Genomic DNA, 19,650 nt, shown 5'->3' with positions numbered 1-19,650 from the left:
TCTTCACTAGCCTCCAGCGGACAAACTGGTACACGTCCTCCTCCCTGTTCTTCCGTTGTCTCGTCCATCACGACAGCAACTGCTTCTGTCACTTTGTCCTTTTCCCCGTAGGCAGTCCTTTCTATGTAGGCGCGCAGCAGGTTGGCGTGGTACAGGCGTGCTTTCCCGTTCATGACGATCCTGTAGTCGTTCTGGCCCACTTTCGCTGTCACCTCAAAAGGTCCTTGCCACTGCAGTTGTAGCTTGTTGTGTTTGACAGGTAGAAGTAGCAACACCCGTTCTCCAATCTTGAAGCTGCGCGGCCGTGCCTTGCGGTCGAATCCTCGCGCGTAACGCTGTGCTGCTCTTCCCAGGTTCTCTTGAGCCAGTTTGCAGGTCTCTTCAATCCTGTTCCTGAGTTCTACGATGTAGGTCGCTGTCGTCTGCACCTCCTCGTCAGCTTCTACGTCCGTCCAAGCTTGACGCAGGATAGCCATGGGACCGCGTACCTGTCTGCCGTACAACAACTCAAATGGGGAAAAACCCAAGCTCTCCTGAGGAACCTCGCGGTATGCAAAAAGCAATGCTGGGATGTACCTGTCCCACGTGCGTGGTTTCTCCTGAGCTAGTTTCCTCAGCATGGTCTTCAAGGTGCCATTGAACCTTTCCACCAGTCCGTTGCACTGAGCATGGTAAGGAGTGGTGAAGTGCTGCTCCAGTGATAGCAGTCGTGCTGCCTCCGCCATCACTCCTCCCGTGAACTGCGTGCCTCTGTCGGTGAGTACCTCTGATGGAATTCCCAGCCGGGACCACATAGTAACCAGAGCCTCAGCTACTCGCGTGGCTTCAATCGATTTCAGAGGGATCGCCTCTGGGTATCGAGTAGCGTAGTCCACCATGGTCAAAATGTATCTGTTTCCGTCCTCAGACGCAGGCAAGATGGGCCCGATGATGTCCACTGCCACCCGACGAAAGGGTTCGTCGATGAGCGGCATCTTCTCTAAGGGGACCTTCCTCACCCTTCCTTTGGCAACCACCTTCTGGCACTTATCGCAGGACGCACAGAAACGTCGGACATCCGTGCAGATGCCTGGCCAGTAAAAGTGGCGCCAGACACGATCCGTGGTCTTCTTGGTACCAAGATGACCTCCCAGAATCGAGTCGTGTGCCGTTGCCATGACACCCTCGCGAAACTCGCGAGGCACGACAACCTGTTTGAATGCACCTTCCTTGTTGCTGAACTCACGGTAGAGCAACTTCTTGTCCCTGAGGAACCTTGACCTCCCATGCTTCCCGCTCAGCTTCACCTTCCCCGACTTCGCGTGCTCCCGAGGAGTAGCTAAGGTCGGGTCAGAATCCTGAGCCTTCGCGAGAAGCGCGGGGGTCACGTTCCCCAGGGCAGCTCGTGCAGCAGGTAGGGGTTTGAGAGGTTTGTCCTCTCGCTCCGCCTGTGCCCGCGTGAGCACTGAAATGACGTCGGGAGACCGATAAACGGGAACCTCCCTGGTGACGCCGTCCACAAACTGAACCCGGTTTCCAATGAGCAAGTCGCATGGAGGATCGTCCATGACGACGGCCACAATGGTCCCCGTGAACAACGGGGTTACGACCTTGATCACTGCCGTGTTCAAGTCGTAAGCGTGAGATGCCTCGGCCATTCTCACCCTGATGCTGTCTCCTGTGTAGGCCATAGCTGGAACTAGACTCGCCCGAACCACTATCATGTCTGCCCCTGTGTCCCGCAGACCTTCGCCCTTCACTCCGTTAACGTAGACGTTGCAGTGGGGCTGGAAATGTTTCCTGGAGCACGGAACGCAGAGTTGTGGAATTGTGCATGAGCTCGTGACGTCCCTTAACTCCTCACTGCCAACGAAGTGAACGCCCTTCTGGTCAGCCTGTCTCTTGTGGCAGTCCTTCTTCACGTGGCCCCGCTTGTTGCAGTAGTAACACTGGATGTCAGTTCTGGAACTCGATCCCTTGTGTCCCTGATCGTCCTTCCCGTCCTTGGGTCCTGAAGAACCCGAATTTCCCGTTTTTCCTGGCCGTGAGCCTGAAGATTTGCCGGAGATCGCCTGGGCGTCCTCGTGCACTCTGATCCAGTCGGCTGCCTCCTGAGTAGTCTTTGGCTGGTGCTCCTGCACGAAGGTCACCACCTCAGGTCGCAGGCTGGACATCAGTTGTTCCATGACTATGAGGTCGGCAAGGTCGTTGACGGTCCAGTCCTTTTCGGCCATCTCCACCCAGCGCCGCAGGTAGAGGTTAAGGCGTGCCACAAACTGATGACTCAGCTCGCCGCTCAGTCTCTTGCTGTTACGCAGACGTCGTCTGTAGGCTTCCGCAGTCAGGTTAAAGCGCTGGAGTAACGCCTTCTTAAGTGCCTGATAGTCTCTCGCCTCGTCGTCCTCCAAAGCGTTGTAGAGCTGCAATGCGCGTCCTTTCAAGCAGGTGCTAAGGCGGCTAGCCCACGTGGCCTCTTCCCACTTCTGGTCAGATGCAATGCGCTCAAACCGGCGTAAAAAGTCGTCGAGCTCGTCCTTGTCATCGTCGAACGTCGGCAGTCTCGTACGGTCGGCAACAAACGTCGGCGCGCTAGCCTGAGTAAGCGTACCCTTCTCGGCCTGTAGCCTAGCTAGCTCTAGCTGGTGATCGCGATCCGCCTGTTCCTTCCGGTCTAGTCTGTCACGTTCGTCTCTCTTTTCCTGTCTGTCTCGTTCGGCCTGTCGTTCCTGTCTCTCAAGTTCAGCCTGTTCTTTCTCTTTCCGTTCCTGTCTGTCACGTTCGTCTTTCTTGTCCTGTCTGTCCCGTTCGGCCTGTCGTTCTTGTCTGTCAAGCTCTTCTTTTCTCGTCTGTCGCTCTATGTCTTCTTTACGTTCTAACTCCTTGCGCTTAAGCAAACTACGCGCTCTAACGCGTGCGTCTCGCTCTGTCTGTTCCTCACTGCCAGGAGTCTCGAAAGTTATTCTCCTCGTCGGAGATCCCCCTGTAGCCATGGTTAGTTTTAGCAAAGCTTTATTACAAAAGTAAGTCTAACGCAGCTATAGCTAGAACACGCGGTGATGAAAGCGGTGGATACAAAAATCCAGCAACCGAAAATGCAGAAGAAAAATCCAAACAGTGTAGAACAAAACGCGTAGCCTACTTTATGGCTGCTTTTTGCGGTAAAACAAAATGTTTCCCACAGCCGTGGCCTATTTTATCGGCTGTTTTTTTGCGGTGAAACAGAGTGTCTCCCACAGCCTTGGTTAGGACAGAAGTCCTCGGACCCTTCCCCCCCAAAATTCCAACAAAGTCAAAATATGGAGAAAAATCCAAGTAAAACAAGACGGTAGAAATGTAACCTGTTACAGAATGCGAGACAATGTAGAGAAAACTGAGTAAAACGAATAACAAATCCGCTAACCCCGCTCAGCTCTCTGCAACGGAAAACTCTGAACGTACAACAACAAAGATTCACAAACAAAGGAAAGGGAAGTAATCACAGTTAGCGCATACAATAACTCACAAATTACAATTTACATTTCCTGCAAGATGTGAATCGCTTAAGGTGTGGTATATGATCAAAACTATACAAAAAAGGGTAGCACCAAGCAGAAAATAAGTCGAGCACTGACGAGATTATCTGCTCTTAGTTATCCTTAATTGGTGGGTCTTTATCAGTCAGAAATTAACTGAGTAAATCCCGGCTTGGCCCCCATGTGTCACGTTTCAATATATCACTCAAGGTGATTATGAACCGGTTAATTACTACTAATTAACTAACCACACCACGATCCACTCTCGCAGTCATACAATTAAATAGAGTCAACAAAAGTATAAGTTTCAGACGCCTGTTTATGTATAAACTCTCCACCTCCCTCGAGCCTTCACTCAAAATATGTTCCTTTTACGTTCTCAACACGTAAAAACCCAGTGTTCACTGACAAAATGCCAGTAGTATGTAGAAAATTATAGGAACACGCTGAACCCGTGTAAATATAGTTAAATGAGAATGTTCTGTCCGAAAAGCCCTAGTTCGTGCAGGTGTCACACACCCCACGTTGTCACTACTCCAATGAAATCATAGATACGAAAAGACAACGGTGGTCAACGGGGTGCGTACGACATGGTGCACTTAGCTTTATCTCTGCTGCTGCTGCTTAGCCGGTATGCTGGTTAGTCGGTTCGCTGGTTAGCCGGTCCGCTGGTTAGCCGGTCCGCTGGTTAGCCGGTCTCCTGGTTAGCCGGTCTCCTGGTTAGCGTAGCCTCAACAGTTCCCGCCAGAGTCAGCCGTGCAGATGTTACAGGAACGTAACGAAGCGAGGCGAACGAAGCGAAACGAAACGAAGGCTGCAAACAGAAAGCATCGGTGCACTAAACATGTCAGCTACCCCTCACCCACCACCTTAAAACATGTCATCTTTAAATATCTCATCGAGCACGTGGGCCTGCACAAAATGGACTTTTTACAACAACAAAACAGTCATTTTCCGTCCTTCTCTCCCTATCTGCAAAAACCATATACAGATTAGTATTTTAGCGTCACAGAGAGTAAATTATGCGCTAACCTGGAAAGAACAACAGAGAGTATTTCATTCCACAACACAGACTCATCAACAGCGTTAAATAATGATTTATTACCTCAAAAGCCTATGATTGTACTCTCAATGGAAGCAAAGTCCGCTTCCTCCCTGGAACAGTCTCTGTTCGTCAACAGTGACCCAAAACGTCCAGAACCCCTTGTCGAATCCTTATGCGAAAGCCATCGCCGACGAAGGAAAATTGACGACTTGTCCTCAGCAAAATACGTGGCAGAGAGAAGGAAAAACTAGTGGAAGTTCCCCTAGAGTGCCGAATATAATACTCGGTGAAAAACCATCATACTCTAGAAACTGTGTATACGATCCTTCCCCTTCTGCCGCTGGGTGTCAAGTGTGCCGTCCTTGAGTCTCTGACAGACCACCTAGCCAAATACACGTGACTGACCTTGTCACCAAACCAGTCCAGCTATACACGATTCTGCCTCCCCAAGCAGGAAAAAAGACACGAGAAACTCAATCCCTGCAAATCCCGTGCGCGCTGTCAGCAAAAAAACCGTCAGCCCTATGACAGCAGAAACCCGCACTGTGAAGCTCGTGCGTTTCAAAACATCCGTGCTCGGGAGCACTGTCAGCAAAAACTGCTGTGTCCAATATCACGCACAGGCGCTTTCTATCATACATTCGACCAAGAACAGGCACTCCACTGAGTTGCACTTTCTTGGTCTCTGTCACCCGATCGTGACATGGTCTTTCTGGCATCTTTCCCAGAATCTCATAATTAATTTCAATCCCAAGAATCCTTCAAGAATAAAAAGTGCCACCTCATATAACTTTTCAAAACAGTACACAATACATATTAGAAACAAACTAACTTAATATTTAAGCCATTTCTTACCTGGTTTAGGAATAAAACGTTTTATAATTCAGGACAAATTTGGGCTGGATCAGCTGGTTCAGTCAGATTCTCAAGGAAAGGAAGATTCAAGTCTTGTAGAAACCCAAAGGTAATTATTAATTTAGAACAGTTTACCTCTTAACAAATAAAACAACATTTCCAAATATTCACTAAAATTACCAAGCTTCAATTAAGCATCTTTCAAATAATTTCTAAACACTAAATATATTTTTAAAGTTCCCAAAAACTATAAACTATAACATTCCTGGTTATTAAAAACTGGGATCCAAGACATATCTATACTCTTAAACTAAAACAAATTTTCTAATAATAATATTCTAAAACATCATTAAATCATTACTAAATAGTACAAGTAAAGCATAACTAAACAATAATACAACTTTAGACCTTACAAAACAAAATGGTAAAAAACGAATTGGAACCAAACAAGGGAAGTAATTCAAATCATCAAATATTTTAGAACAGCCACAGTTCTTCCCCTTGAGTTAATATAGAAGTTTCTCAGAGCAGCTAACTAGTAAACTGTGAAAGAACTACTAATCTTTCACTGGTTTACATTTGCAAAACATCTCTCCCCTTCCATGATCATGCTTTTGCTTAAGAATAATGATTTAAGTGTCGCAATATCAATGGCCCAGTCACCAGGGAGAATAAATTAAAACGACTAAAAAAAACAAAAAACGAAGTGGGACGGATTAGAAAAGAAAGTGTTTTATTGACAGCTTTATTTCACTTATATGCGTCGCTGAATTAATTAAATATGAGAGGGCATTATCCTAGCTCTGCAAGATTACAGCTTTCGGAAAAGAGAGACACTGAGAGATCGAGGGGACAGAGTTTCACCTGGGGGAGGGGGGAGGGGGGAGGAGGTGGGGGGAGGTGGGGGGGAGGTGGGGAGGGGGGAGTGGGGAAAGCATGAACACATACCTTTTTGAGTCGTTCAACTTGTTCTTGTCGATGTTATAAACATTTCTGTTGTATATGTCACTCACATAACAGATGTTATTTGCTAATCCTGTTAAGTATCATGCTGTTCTCTGTTCGTACCTTTTTCATAAAACCTTGCTTTAGAAATGTGACCAAGCTATGTGCAATATCTGTTCTCCGCACTATCCTGGATCCTGTGCGATCCTCTTTATAAATGCACAGCTACTCTATTATGTACTCCTCCCTTAGATATTATAGATCATGCATCTGCACTCCTCTCTTTAATATTATTGTTAATGCATAAATTATGCACTCCTTTCTTTGATATAATAGTTGATGCATATGCACTCCTCTCTTTGATATTATAATTGATGCATATATAATTATGCATATGCACTCCTCTCTGATATTATAGTTGATGCATATGCACTCCTCTCTTTGATATGATAGTTAATGCATACGCACTCCTCTCTGATATTATTGTTGATGCATATGCACTCCTCTCTTTGATATTATAATTGATGCATATATAATCATGCACTCCTCTCTTTGATATTATGAGTTATTTCAAATATGCTGACTGTTAGCAAATGATAACAGGCATGTCGAGAAAAAAGATATCAAGCATGGCTTTCATTTCTCTCGCTTTAACTCATTACTTCTCTTTACTAATTTTTTAACGCTGAGAATACTGCAATCTGCATCCCAGACGACAGTTGCCTTCTCAGGTTTTAAAAACGTTGTAAAACAAAGGCTAAGAGATCAATTAATTCCTGCAGGAATGGAACACTGACGTGAATGCCAACAGCTTGTGTTTTAATTACAGAATATATAAAAAGGATTTTGTCTGGAAAGGTATTTGCTTTGGTTGCCTAGGAAATTCCAAGTTAAATTAGCAAAATTTAGAACAAGCAATCATAAGTTGCCAATACAGCATAGATTTTTTAATGCTCCTAGAAATGAAAGATTGTGTGATATGTGCGATAAAAATGAATTAGGTGATGAGTTTCACTATTTGTTCATTTGTACTGACAAAAGTATAGTGTCTGAAAGAAAATTAACTGGTCCTTATTACCGATCTCACCCAAATTGTTTAACATATGAACAGTTAATGAATTGTAAATCTAAGATTATAAAACTAATGAAGCTAGCAAGATTTGTAGCCCATGTTATGATTTTAGTATGTTAGCGTTACATCTAGTTTCTTTATTGGTATGTATATGTATGTAATACATGCTTTTGTTTAGTTTTGTGTGTTTACAAAAGATGCATGGCATAATGGTATTGCCAATTTATTTCGGCTGTATATTATCGTTGTCCGCTTAATGTATACATATTATCTGTCTGATTTCTTACCTGATTTTGTTAAACCTATTTTTCTTTTCTTTTTGTTTGTATGTGTAACCGAGTGCCGAAACACTACGATCACCTCGGGAAGCGAAGTGCAATCAAACAGGATTGAAAATGTTAGGGCTAATTTCTTAGCCCTATAAAAACTGTTATGCAAACCCGAAGGTTTCCATGAACATACAGACAATCGGAAACCACCAGACCCCATCACAAACAGAACTCTACAAACCACAGGTGTTGACTTTAAAGGCCAACAACCCGGATGCAGAGTCCGTTGTGAAAGGAGCGGTAGTCTCCCCTGTCGCAATCGCCCCCGTTTGAAATGAACTTCGTCCCGAAGTTCCGAACCGGGAGACCACTGTCCATCCCAAGTTCGCAGAATGGGAACAGCACAAAAATGTTCAGTGGTCATATTATGCCATTACCTGAACATATCATGCCGAGTCCCATCCTGCTCGCAGCGCCAGATGTAACCGAGTGCCGAAACACTACGATCACCTCGGAAAGCGAAGTGCAATCAAACAGGATTGAAAATGTTAGGGCTAATTTCTTAGCCCTATAAAAACTGTTATGCAAACCCGAAGGTTTCCATGAACATACAGACAATCGGAAACCACCAGACCCCATCACAAACAGAACTCTACAAACCACAGGTGTTGACTTTAAAGGCCAACAACCCGGGTGCAGAGTCCGTTGTGAAAGGAGCGGTAGCCACCCCTGTCACTTATGTATGGAAGTGTATATTGCCAATTTATTTTGGTTGTATAGTATTGTTGTATTTGTCCGCTCAATTTGTATACATATATTAACTGTCTGATTTGTTACCTTTTTTTTGCTAAAGTTATATCTTTGTTTCAAAGCCCTCTGGGCCCAAAACAATAAAATACTTGACTTGACTTGACTTGATTTGACTGCCCTTGGAAAGTGGCTCGTTCATGAGGCCTGCAAGTTTGAATTTAGAAGGACAGAGTTGTGTACAAAGATGAAAAACATACCAAAATGATCAAACATTTCACGCACGCAGACACAAAAAGACATCATAAATAATGCAATGCATCAAAAGATACAGGCTGTGATGTTGACTGTGATGGAGACGTGATGTGCCTTAAACCTTTATCCTTGTAAAATAAAGTTTGTTCGTTCGTTCTCTCTCTCTCTCTCTCCCGCAAAAACAATTGATGCATCAGTCAAATATCAGAACATTTATTTCACATCAATCCATACCTCTATAACTTGCAGCATCTGCACTGCACAAGCTTACCACAAAACTCAAAAGATTGGCATGATAAACTCTTTCCTGAAAATGAAGAGGCTACATACACATAGGCAATAATAGGACGGAAAAGTCAGGAAACAGAAACATGGAATGTTGAGTTGTTAAATTGGCCCCAGACAGACTGATCTACCTCAGGTTGGTTAGTCCAGCCCACAGTCTCATAAAGAAGCAATTCAAGAAACATATTCTACTTCTTCTTTGTTCATGGGCTGAAACTCCCACGTTCACTCAGGTTTTTGCATGAGTGGGGTTTTACGTGTATGACTGTTTTTACCCCGCCATTCAGGCAGCCATACGCGGCTTTCAGGGGAAAAGAAATATATGAAATATTCCAACCATATCTTCATAACTTGGTCCAAAACTCATATGAAAGGCAGCTTTTAAAGCAACAGTGATACATTTTGTCACAAAAGTAAAAGAATTCTTTTTCAAAAAAACTGACAAAAACAATGAACACACAAACAAACGAAAGTCAACAAAAGAAAACAAAGTGTTCAAAAATGTACAACTAATCAGGCACTACACCAGTGTATACAGAAAGCCTGCCATGAAGAAATCAAAATAAATAAATACCATGAAGAAATCAAAATAAATAAATACCATGAAGAAATCAAAATAAATAAATACCATGAAGAAATCAAAATAAATAAACAGTCTCACTACAATCAGAGCATTAAGCCAGATCGAGTCCTATCTTTTCAGAGACATGATACATTGATAGTCAGGTGGGGAATGAGCCGTGATGAAACAGTTCAGTCTGTCCGAGGCCTCTGTGTTGCTATACATGAAACATTATCTCCCTTTCACACGCTCTCATGTCAGGTAGAACCCCACACACATACATTACAGGTCCATTCCTTCGAATACAAGCAGTCATGTACACCTCTGATCTTCAAAAGATTTTACATGGGACAATTAGTCTAAGCATCTTTCCACATGAACACATAGTCAGCAGGAGCAGAGGATTTGTGCTGAATTAGTTAATAGCAGATTGACACAATAGTCATTATAGTGTCACTTACAATGTCAAGTCAACCAAAAATTCATATTCTGCATAAGAGGCAGCCATGCTGTTGACATTTTGTGTGCTAGTTCTGATCCTTGGAAAAAAAATCTGTGGGGGTGACCATGACAGGGTTCGTACAGTATATTTTTCTTCTTAAATTCAAGCACTTTTCAAGGACTTTCAAGACGTTCTGAAGAGATAATCAATCAAGCACCCTCTTACCCTCAAAGCTCGCAATCAAACACTCGCTCATGGTTATTCAATACCCCCTTCCCACACACCGATTTAAATCATTGGATGTTCAAAAACTATGTAACAATTACAGTAATTACAGCAGAATTAGTCACTACAGTGCTGTACAATGTAACACAAAGAAGAGCAAATCTTTACCTGTCTCACTTGTGGCACAAACAGATCTCTTACATGTAATGACAACATCCAAAGTTTCTCTCTATATATACATGACAATTGTTTGATTCTGAATCGTGAGTATAAAAATGTTTGTGACATGTAACCTAAATCTTAGACGCTTTAAGCTACCAACCTACTGATTTTGATACTTTTCAAAAGAACATATGCTTGAATTGGAAGCTTGCAAACCTGCTGTGACCTTTTATCAAATCTTCATGTTAAATGTTAAACCTTCACACAAACCCAAAAATGTATGATTGTTATACATCAAAAAGCAGGTTCTTGTTAAAAACTCTACGGTTTGTATAAACCTGTACGTGTTTTGGTTTCCAGACAAGCAAATTCATTTTCATGTTTGCATCAATATTTGTGACCCTCCACCACGAAATGAGTCGCATGTCACCTCGCGCGGTTCTGCGCTAGGCTTAATATAAGTCCGGGGAGTGTCTGGTAATAGTGTGAGGGTCACCTTATTCACAGTCTTATAACTCAAACAGTTTTTGCTCTTTTCTAAAACGGTTTTCACCACTGGATAGAGCATAAAAAACTCTTTCGGAAAATGTAAAAATATGAAAATCATGCAAAGGTGACATGCGACTCATTCTGTGGTGGAGGGTCACATTTGTCTCCTCCTACTTTGACCATCCCGCCCTCGACACACCCTTGGTAAGAGCTCTGAACATCCGGTGTTTGTATTACGACCCTGTGTAGGGGTCAAACCTGGTCTACCCGAGTGAGTCTCGAGGCACACGCTTCAACCATTATGCCACGCCAGCCTTCTAGTTCTTCTTTGTTCATTGGCTGAAACTCCCGCGATGTTTTACATGCATGACCGTTTTTACCCCGCCATTTACTCCGGCCTTAGTAAATCATATGCATGCTAGGACTGCATTGAAGATTATTGTAAAGTACCTGGCTAATATTCTCTTCAAACAAGTGAAGGAACAGTCAAGAAAATGTATGAGTTTTCCTCATGGCGGCATGTTGCTACAGTGCATTTTTCCGTCTTAATTCTCCAAACAAGTTTTTCTTCTATTTTATTCCCCTTTCCATAGCAACAACCCGTCTATCGAACACTTTTGATAGGTCCATATCGTCGACCATATTTGACTGTATTTGAATATCACTATAAAAAGTCAATAAATATGTCATAAGAGTGCGTATACTGTCATGATTTGGTAACAAGATCCCACACATTAATAACGGCACTTTCCGTTCCAGAGCAAGGCTACAACTTTATTGAGAACCTAAGCTGCTTGCATTCTGCAATACTCCAGGTCTAAGTAATGACCATGTATATCAGTGAGTAAATACTGAATGTTTATGTAGACTAGAGAATGTTCTACCGGCTGGCTGGAATGCAGGGGAGGTAATAATTGCAATAGACTATCAATCAATCAATATGAGGCTTATATCGCGCGTATTCCATGGGTACAGTTCTAAGCACAGGGATTTATTTATTTTTAATTTTTATTTTATGCAATTTATATTGCGCACATATTCAAGGCTCGGGATTTATTTATGCCGTGTGAGATGGAATTTTTTTTACACAATACATCACGCATTCACATCGGCCAGCAGATCGCAGCCATTTTGGCGTATATCCTACTTTTCACGGCCTATTATTCCAAGTCACACGGGTATTTTGGTGGACATTTTTATCTATGCCAATACAATTTTGCCAGGAAAGACCCTTTTGTCAATCGTGGGGTCTTTAACGTGCACACCCCAATGTAGTGTACACGAAGGGACCTCGGTTTTTTGTCTCACCCGAAAGACTAGCACTTGAACCCACCACCTAGGTTAGGAAAGGGGGGAGAAAATTGCTAACGCCCTGACCCAGGGTCGAACTCGCAACCTCTCGCTTCCGAGCGCAAGTGCGTTACCACTCGGCCACCCAGTCCATGACTACTACATGACTGTGTACAGTTCGACCTACCCTTAAGACCCTGCTTTCTCACATTTCACACAAAATTTTTAAAAATAGTGCAGTTACAACGTACCTTCAGATGAAGATTCAATCTCATTCAAGGTTTGATGGGGGAGGGAGCACTAGTTTACTAACAGAGACATACTTTTACTGATAAAAACGTGCATAATATTGACAAACATAACAAGCTTGGTATTAACAAGAAGTCACAATCCTGTACAGCATACCTTACCATCAAAACCATTGATGCAAATCAAGAAGGGTTTGAGATAAAAACATCTAAAATCACATTACAGAAGAAAGGAGATTTACATCTTTCTTTCTTTATTTGGTGTTTAACGTCGTTTTCAACCGTTCAAGGTTATATCGCGACGGGGAAAGTGGGGGGAGATGAGATAGAGCCACTTGTTAATTGTTTCTTGTTCACAAAAGCACTAATCAAAAAATTGCTCCAGGGGCTTACAACGTAGTACAGAGATTTACATCAAATAGACATCAACGTTTAAGATGAACTTACAAAGACACTCAGTGAAAATGTGTGTTTAGCAACTGGTAACATTGAAAGATTTAAAAGGTGCAAAGGCAATGTCAATCGACATTCAAATGATACATGTAGTTGCCTCACATACACTAAAAGTACTCATGCATATTTCACATACACACACACACGCCAGAACAAGCAACATCTAAAAAGTTTTAAAAGTGTGCACTTCAAAGAAGTTTTTTGTGCCAATATTCTGAGTACTCTAACTTTACTTCAACAGTTAAGCTTGAAATTAATTTTGAACTTATGTGAAGTTTACAGTATTTCTCAGAATTATTTAAAAAAAAAAATGAATATTTAACCAGGATATCCTTGCTTTGGCATACGTAATAAACCACAGACAGAAGTGCAATCTGTTGAAATGTGCTGTTCATCTGAACAAGTTTTTGAATTAAATTTTCTGTTGCTACAACAGTTTTTGCATACACATGAAGAGCAAAGAAACTGATCACCATGGTGGCTTTTTGGTTGTTAGTTAGTTTTTTGCCTATTTGGGGGGTGGGGGGGTTGGGTGGGTGGGGGGGTTGTACTTCAAACAAAACTTGAAATACCCCATCAAGCTCCCCTGACATGTACCATACATATTCTGTGTCATGTTCATTCAAGGGAAACAGTGTGTGCTAGTGTTTTCCAAAAAAAAAGAAAAAAAGACACTTGGTTTGTAAACCTAAACAGAAAGTGCAATTTAGTCTTTAGGCCAGAGAATAAGACAATGGTATTGTTTTCTTCACTCTCAGGTGAAAAGTACCAAAAAAATCAGTTAAATGCATTACCTGACATTATAGAGGCAGACATCTGGCAAACGTTCAGTCAGGCTATCGGTATCTCCTCGGGGAAAAAAAGAAAAAGGACCCCACCCCCCTCCTTCAACCCTCAAGGGGAAAAAAAAGCAAACAAAAATACAAACTCAAACCAAAACATACAACAATGGACTCATCCTGCAAACTTTAAACCATTTCACTCGACTAAGCACTCAGTCGTCTGTTCTAACACACATACACGTACTACAAACGACTTCACCTTTGTTAACATCATAACGCTTTTCTGTACTTTTAACATTGGTTCAGTTAACTCTGAATGAGGTTAGTTCCAAACAAACGAGGGGGCATTTGCAGCAGGAACAAAATCGATTTTAATTTTTTTACGGAGATACCGTCTAGTTATGCCATGGGCAGTCTCTCACACGTATGTAAGATACATACCAGCTTCACCAAGTGCTATTCTTTCTGCTAATTCTCTTTGAAATGGTGACTATGCAGGCATTTCCAGTTCCTAATTTTCAACCATATTAACACTCAGAGCCTTTTTTTCCCAAGGACATATTTTATCAGAAGTATTGAACAGCACATATGATAACAAGGAACTAAAAAAAAAACTATTTCTCTTTCATACATGAAAAAACAAACTTCATACATTGCAAGATTTTTTCATGCATAATTATATTCATACAAATGATACATATGCAATGTAAAACATTTCAACAACAAAAATTGCAAAAGGCTTAAAAGCAGAAAAAATGGATCTTCCATTCATGCTTAATTTAATCATTCAAAATAATACAGTATGCCTATACTATGATCAATATAACCAATGATTCCAAATCATGTGCTTTGCATCTTCTACATAAACACTATGAGAATGAGATTATGAGAAGATGCATGACACACAGACGAAGATGAAACTCTTTGCCATCCGCTGTCATCTATGATGATCTTTTGATTTCTTTCATCGAAAGCACATTCAGTCCTCATGAAAGTCCTCAAATGCATACAAACACACATCTTATTTTCAGGACAACCCACTAAAACAATCAAAAACACTTTTGGAAAAAAAGTTATTTATACCATCTGAGAGTTAATTAACGTTGAAGAAATCAACAGTAAAAACAAAACAAAAAACTTCACACCAAGAGTAAGACGAATGTTCAGGTTTTGGTCCTCCTCAAAGCAAATCGACAATTATTCAGGGAATACCCCCATCCTTAGTCCAGACAGAAAGAGGGAGATAGAAAACGGATAACTATTGAAAGCAATGAGTATAAATTTACTTCTCCACACACCAACCTCCCCCCCCCCCCCCCCCTAAAAAAAAATGTTCCCACCTAACCCATTCCAAACTACCCACAAAATCAAGAAACAGAAAGAAAGAAAACAAAACTTTTAAAAAAAGGTCAACAAAAAAACAATTAGTAGCAATGCATTATTCACAACACTTGAAATTCTGTTAAGATCATCGGTAATCATGTCAGTACTATCACAATGAATCATTAGGCCAAAAAAAAAAAATTGTCTGTTTAGGGTAACATGACCAAAAAAAGTAGGGTCGGTAGGTAGGTAGGGTTTTTTTTTGTTTTTTGTGTGTGTGTGTGTAAATGCTATGTTGGCTGAACATTCACTTCTTATATTTGATGAATACATGTTTCAAAACTAACGTATAAATAAAACAGAGAGAAAGGGACAGAAAGAAACGCCAAATGTCTCTTTTTAGCATTTTTACCTCTTTTTTTTTCTTTTTTTTTTTGAAATCAAAAAAAAGTTTTTGGGTCGGCGCCAAATCGATAGGGTCGGTCGGGTTACCCTAAACAGACAATTTTTTTTTTTTGGCCTTAGAAGAACAACCAAACTCTCCGCATGATGTTGAAAAGATTGCAAGCAGACTGCAGATGATCAGTGTAGATGATGAGATGACAGTGGGTTCCCCAAATGCAGTGGATGGAATGGCGATGAATGGAGATAAGAAGAACGTTGGCAGCGGATTTCCCATGGATACCACTAGACGTAAAACACTCGTACTTTTGATGTGCTGACCAGCAGATCGCCATCGTAAAATCTTGTTTCAATCATCACATTACCACTGAAACACAAAGAACAAGGCAGCTTGAATGATCAATCATCACATTGCAGAGAGGATTGAGGGAGAGGGGGAGAGAGAGAGAGACACACACACACAAACATTGAAGACCTCAATCCTTCTAAGAATCTGATTTTCCTGAATCTTCCTTGTATCGTGTCAGCAAACTTGCACTTGTACTTTCTTCCATCCACATAATATGTTGATCTGTTTGTCCACCAAACTGTCATCACCAAACAACTCTGTCACTTCCACCTAACCCCTTCAAGAACACAGACAGGAGGCAGACAGACACAAAGGCAGACAGACACACATTTTCAGGACTCACTTTAAAACATTAGCAGGCATCATTTGACTCTCTGGCGCTGCCTCTATGACTGACTGCCACGTGTTGGTTGACCCAGGAATGACAAAACCAAATTCAAAGTACCACTCTGAAAAAGACAAAATATCACAGGGATGCATTTGCGTTTTTTTGCACTTGCAGATGTTAAGCTAAAAGTGCACAGACCCTTCTTTCCCCCCTTACCTTTAAAAAATGTGAACATTCTCACCTTCTAGACATCTCCCCCTGAAGAGCACTTTCTGTTCCAGTCTGAACTTCTCCATGGCCTCTTGGGAGGAAAAGTTGAGTTCACGAGACACCGCGCGACACTTCAAGATCTTCTTCGGAACTCGAGCTGCAAACCAACAAATTTATCAATGATAATGCAGCCCTGAAAGTTAAAAACATGGTTTACTAGCCTTTGGCTAGTGATTCTGAACATTTACAAGCCAGAGGGCAAACTTTACTAGCCGAACCAACAATTTCTTTCAGCAACTTCACTCACATTTGGCGAGTAAATAAACATTTCTGCTCGCAGAGTTACATGTTTCTACTTGCCATGATGAGTAAAATACTCACCACTTTTAGGCCTGTAATGATAATAATGAAAGCTCAAATAACATGAACCACAGAAATATCTGCTCTGACAGCTTCACATATTAATTATTTCAACATTAAATAATACATTCTAGCAAAATAACGGAACAAAAAAACTTACCAACACAACATCCAATTTGTGAAAAATCAGTTCTGTAATAAATGGGTGGGTTTTTTTCTTTTTAGAATTTTTGTGATTTCACGCTGCTTGGTTTGTGGATGTTTCAATGACGATTGACTTCGAATGGAATGATTTGTGACATCAACTTTGTTTGCCTGTCTAGCTTTGTTGTGGCAATTTTCAATATTAGATAAACCACTCAAATGCGTTGGAATGAAGAAAATGAGAAGGAAATACAAGAAGGAAGGGTATAGAACAACCAAAGGACCTTGCTGGCTTTCTACATATTTCAGAGTTCTGAAATATTCACATTTCCAAAATAAACAATGCCATAAACTGATAAAGACAATGATTGTAGGCACATGCAATCTAAATAACAATCAGACACAAATCAATGCATAGATTACACTTTTATTTATTTATATTTTTAGCATAATTACCTTCATGCTCGTTCTCTGGTGAAGACCTGAAACAAAGTAAAGATAAACAATGTGACACAAGACATGCACATCTGTTGTACTACTGCTAGTAGTTATCACAAAGCAATTTAGCAATTCTTATTTTGAAATTTATAATATTCAGTATTAAGGGGAAATGTTCACTATCAGCAAGTAAATCCTGTACTTTAGCCCACAAGTTTCCAGTTTATCATGTGACCATCACAATTACTATTCAAGTTACCTGCCACAAACTTGAACTTGCGCCGAGTCTGAGTCTGACAAGAAAAAAATTAGGATAATTCTTTAAGATTTTAATTTATGTAGTCCTGTCTCATTAACCTCATGGAAACTCAATTTGCTTTCTCTCTGGGGAATTTAGCAGGCTGCCATCCAGTACGGCGCTACCCATTTTTTTTCTGCATGTGTCAATTCATGCTTTCAAGCCCTGAGGCTTTTGCTGTGAACTTGGGTTCTTTATTGTGCACAAAGGGGTGTTTCGACACCGAGGAGAGCTAGTCTGCACAAAAATGACTCTGGGAAATAAATCCCACGCCGATAGCGACAATTGGTTTTGAAGCCAGCACAGCTACCGACTAAGCTATTTCCCAGCCATAAAATGATAGGGAAAACAAGCAGCTGAAGCAAATTTGATCATAATGAAGAATAATTAACATTGACTGAAATGTAAAGTGTACAATAAATTCATGGGACAATATATATTATATCACTTACAGATCATCATTTGACTGCCACAGAATCTTGCCGCTGTCAGCATCTCTGAGATTCATCCAGTTTCTGAAGCTATAGTCAAGGGCAAAATAATTCATGCTGTAACACTAACATTACATAATCTGATCACAAGAGAGTATTTGTTTCCATATTAAGGCCAACAACAAAAAATAGTCTGTTTACGGTATCCTGACCGACCCTATTTTTTCGCGCGACCCTAGACTTTTTTTGGCATTTGGTAAAGAAAAAAAAAGAGAAAGAAAAAAATTAATAAAAAAAAGTCTGTTTTTTTGCAAAATAACTTAAAAATATGTTTAAAAAAATTAAAATAAAAAATAAATAAAATTTTTAAAAAAATCCTGACCTACCAACCCTATTTTTTTGCCTATGTTACCGTAAACAGACTATTTGGGGGGGGGGGGGGGGGCCTAATAATAAACATAAGCTATACATACGATCTATATCAATCACAACATGATACTGGGTTGGTAGAAAAGAAAACACAAAATCAGAGAAAATCTATGTCAGCAGAAACTCAACCTCAGCTGAAACTGATCGCCTGGGTACTGCATGCAGTGCATGTCTATGTAAACTAAATAAAGCCTAAATCATCAGTCAATGTCAGAATTGGTGAACCATTCAATAAAAAAAACCTATTACCACAGAGCCAAGCTTGGCTACCGTTAAGGCTCTCTAACTCTGTAATGAGTCAACAGCTATTAATGAACGCATGTATGCACACGGACAGGCGACCCTCGAGGGAGCGAACACAGAAATGAAGGGAGTGACATTGGCACTAAAAGTAAAAGTGAAATGCAATCGATAACCGCTATTTGTAATCATCAACTGAAAGCGATATTCTTACGTTTCATTCACAAAGACACATGCGAAATATCTTTACATTAAGGCTGCGTGCCATATTCAGCAAATAACACATGTATACATGTATGCAAACAACCAAAAATCGAGCAAAATGACACAGAGACACTGGCAAAATAAACATCCAGCATTTGTGCCTTGATCCAAAAGGATACAGCTTAAATCCTTTCATGATGTCCTCAGCTCTTGATGGCATTCTTCAGCTTATGCTGCCAAGAATTGCGGCGAAGAGAAAATGGAGAAAACTCCAGACAACGACGAGAAACCTTGGCGTCGCGTAGCCGAGCGATCTGTCAACAATCCAAGATGGCGGATCAGCAAGTTCCGATGACGTCATATATTGACTTTCGGATTCAACTGCAAAAAGCAGAACCACGCACGAACTTTGACACTGGACGTTCTGCACACACGGCTTCTGTGGCGCACCCGCCAACCACCAACCCAGGCGGGTTATCCAGATCCAGATCCAGATTGTTTTTGCAGCTCTCAGGGCGGCCACTATTCCTTGGGCCCTTTTTGCATTTAGTCAAGTTTTGACTAAATGTTTTAACATAGAGCGGGAATCGAGACGAGGGTCACAGTTGTGGTGTATCTGCACGGTGTGTGTGTGTGTGTGTGTCTGTCTGTGCGTGTGTGTGTGTAGAGCGATTCAGACCAAACTACTGGACCGATCTTATGAAATTTGACATGAGAGTTCCAGGGAATGATATTCCCGGACTTATTTTCATTTTTTCGATAAATACTTGTGATGACGTCATATCCGGCTTTTTGTAAAAGTTGAGGCGGCACTGTCACACCCTCATTTTTCAATCAAATTGATTGACATTTATGTAAAGCAATCTTCGACGAAGGC

General features: G+C 41.3%; 1 protein-coding gene and 1 long non-coding RNA gene across 2 annotated transcripts in view; both read right to left on the bottom strand.

Moving 5' to 3' along the window:
• LOC138978123 (uncharacterized) overlaps positions 1-19,650 on the bottom strand; it is a 255,844-nt gene that overhangs the window by 169,050 nt on the left and 67,144 nt on the right. The window lies entirely within an intron of this gene.
• Positions 15,222-19,104, bottom strand: LOC138978111 (retinal rod rhodopsin-sensitive cGMP 3',5'-cyclic phosphodiesterase subunit delta-like). Its single transcript, XM_070350747.1, has 6 exons — positions 18,953-19,104; positions 17,922-17,984; positions 17,190-17,215; positions 16,261-16,386; positions 16,035-16,140; positions 15,222-15,709 (listed from the first exon to the last, which is right to left on the bottom strand). The coding sequence occupies exons 1-6, from the start codon at positions 18,991-18,993 to the stop codon at positions 15,628-15,630; spliced, it is 444 nt and encodes a 147-aa protein (XP_070206848.1). The 5' UTR covers positions 18,994-19,104; the 3' UTR covers positions 15,222-15,627.

This window comes from Littorina saxatilis, linkage group LG10 (genome assembly GCF_037325665.1).
Source record: "Littorina saxatilis isolate snail1 linkage group LG10, US_GU_Lsax_2.0, whole genome shotgun sequence".
Classification (NCBI taxonomy): domain Eukaryota; kingdom Metazoa; phylum Mollusca; class Gastropoda; order Littorinimorpha; family Littorinidae; genus Littorina; species Littorina saxatilis.
This window is presented reverse-complemented; position numbering and strand designations above follow the sequence as displayed.

Bases quoted from the DNA above. Each gene is read 5' to 3' on its own strand.
- LOC138978111 (XM_070350747.1), bottom strand. From the start codon at position 18,993: ATGCCATCAAGAGCTGAGGACATCATGAAAGGATTTAAGCT. The intron at 16,387-17,189 runs GTAATTATGCTA...GTTGGTTTGCAG, and splicing joins ACCAGAGAACGAGCATGAAG to CTCGAGTTCCGAAGAAGATC. The intron at 16,141-16,260 runs GTGAGAATGTTC...TGTCTTTTTCAG, and splicing joins CAGGGGGAGATGTCTAGAAG to AGTGGTACTTTGAATTTGGT.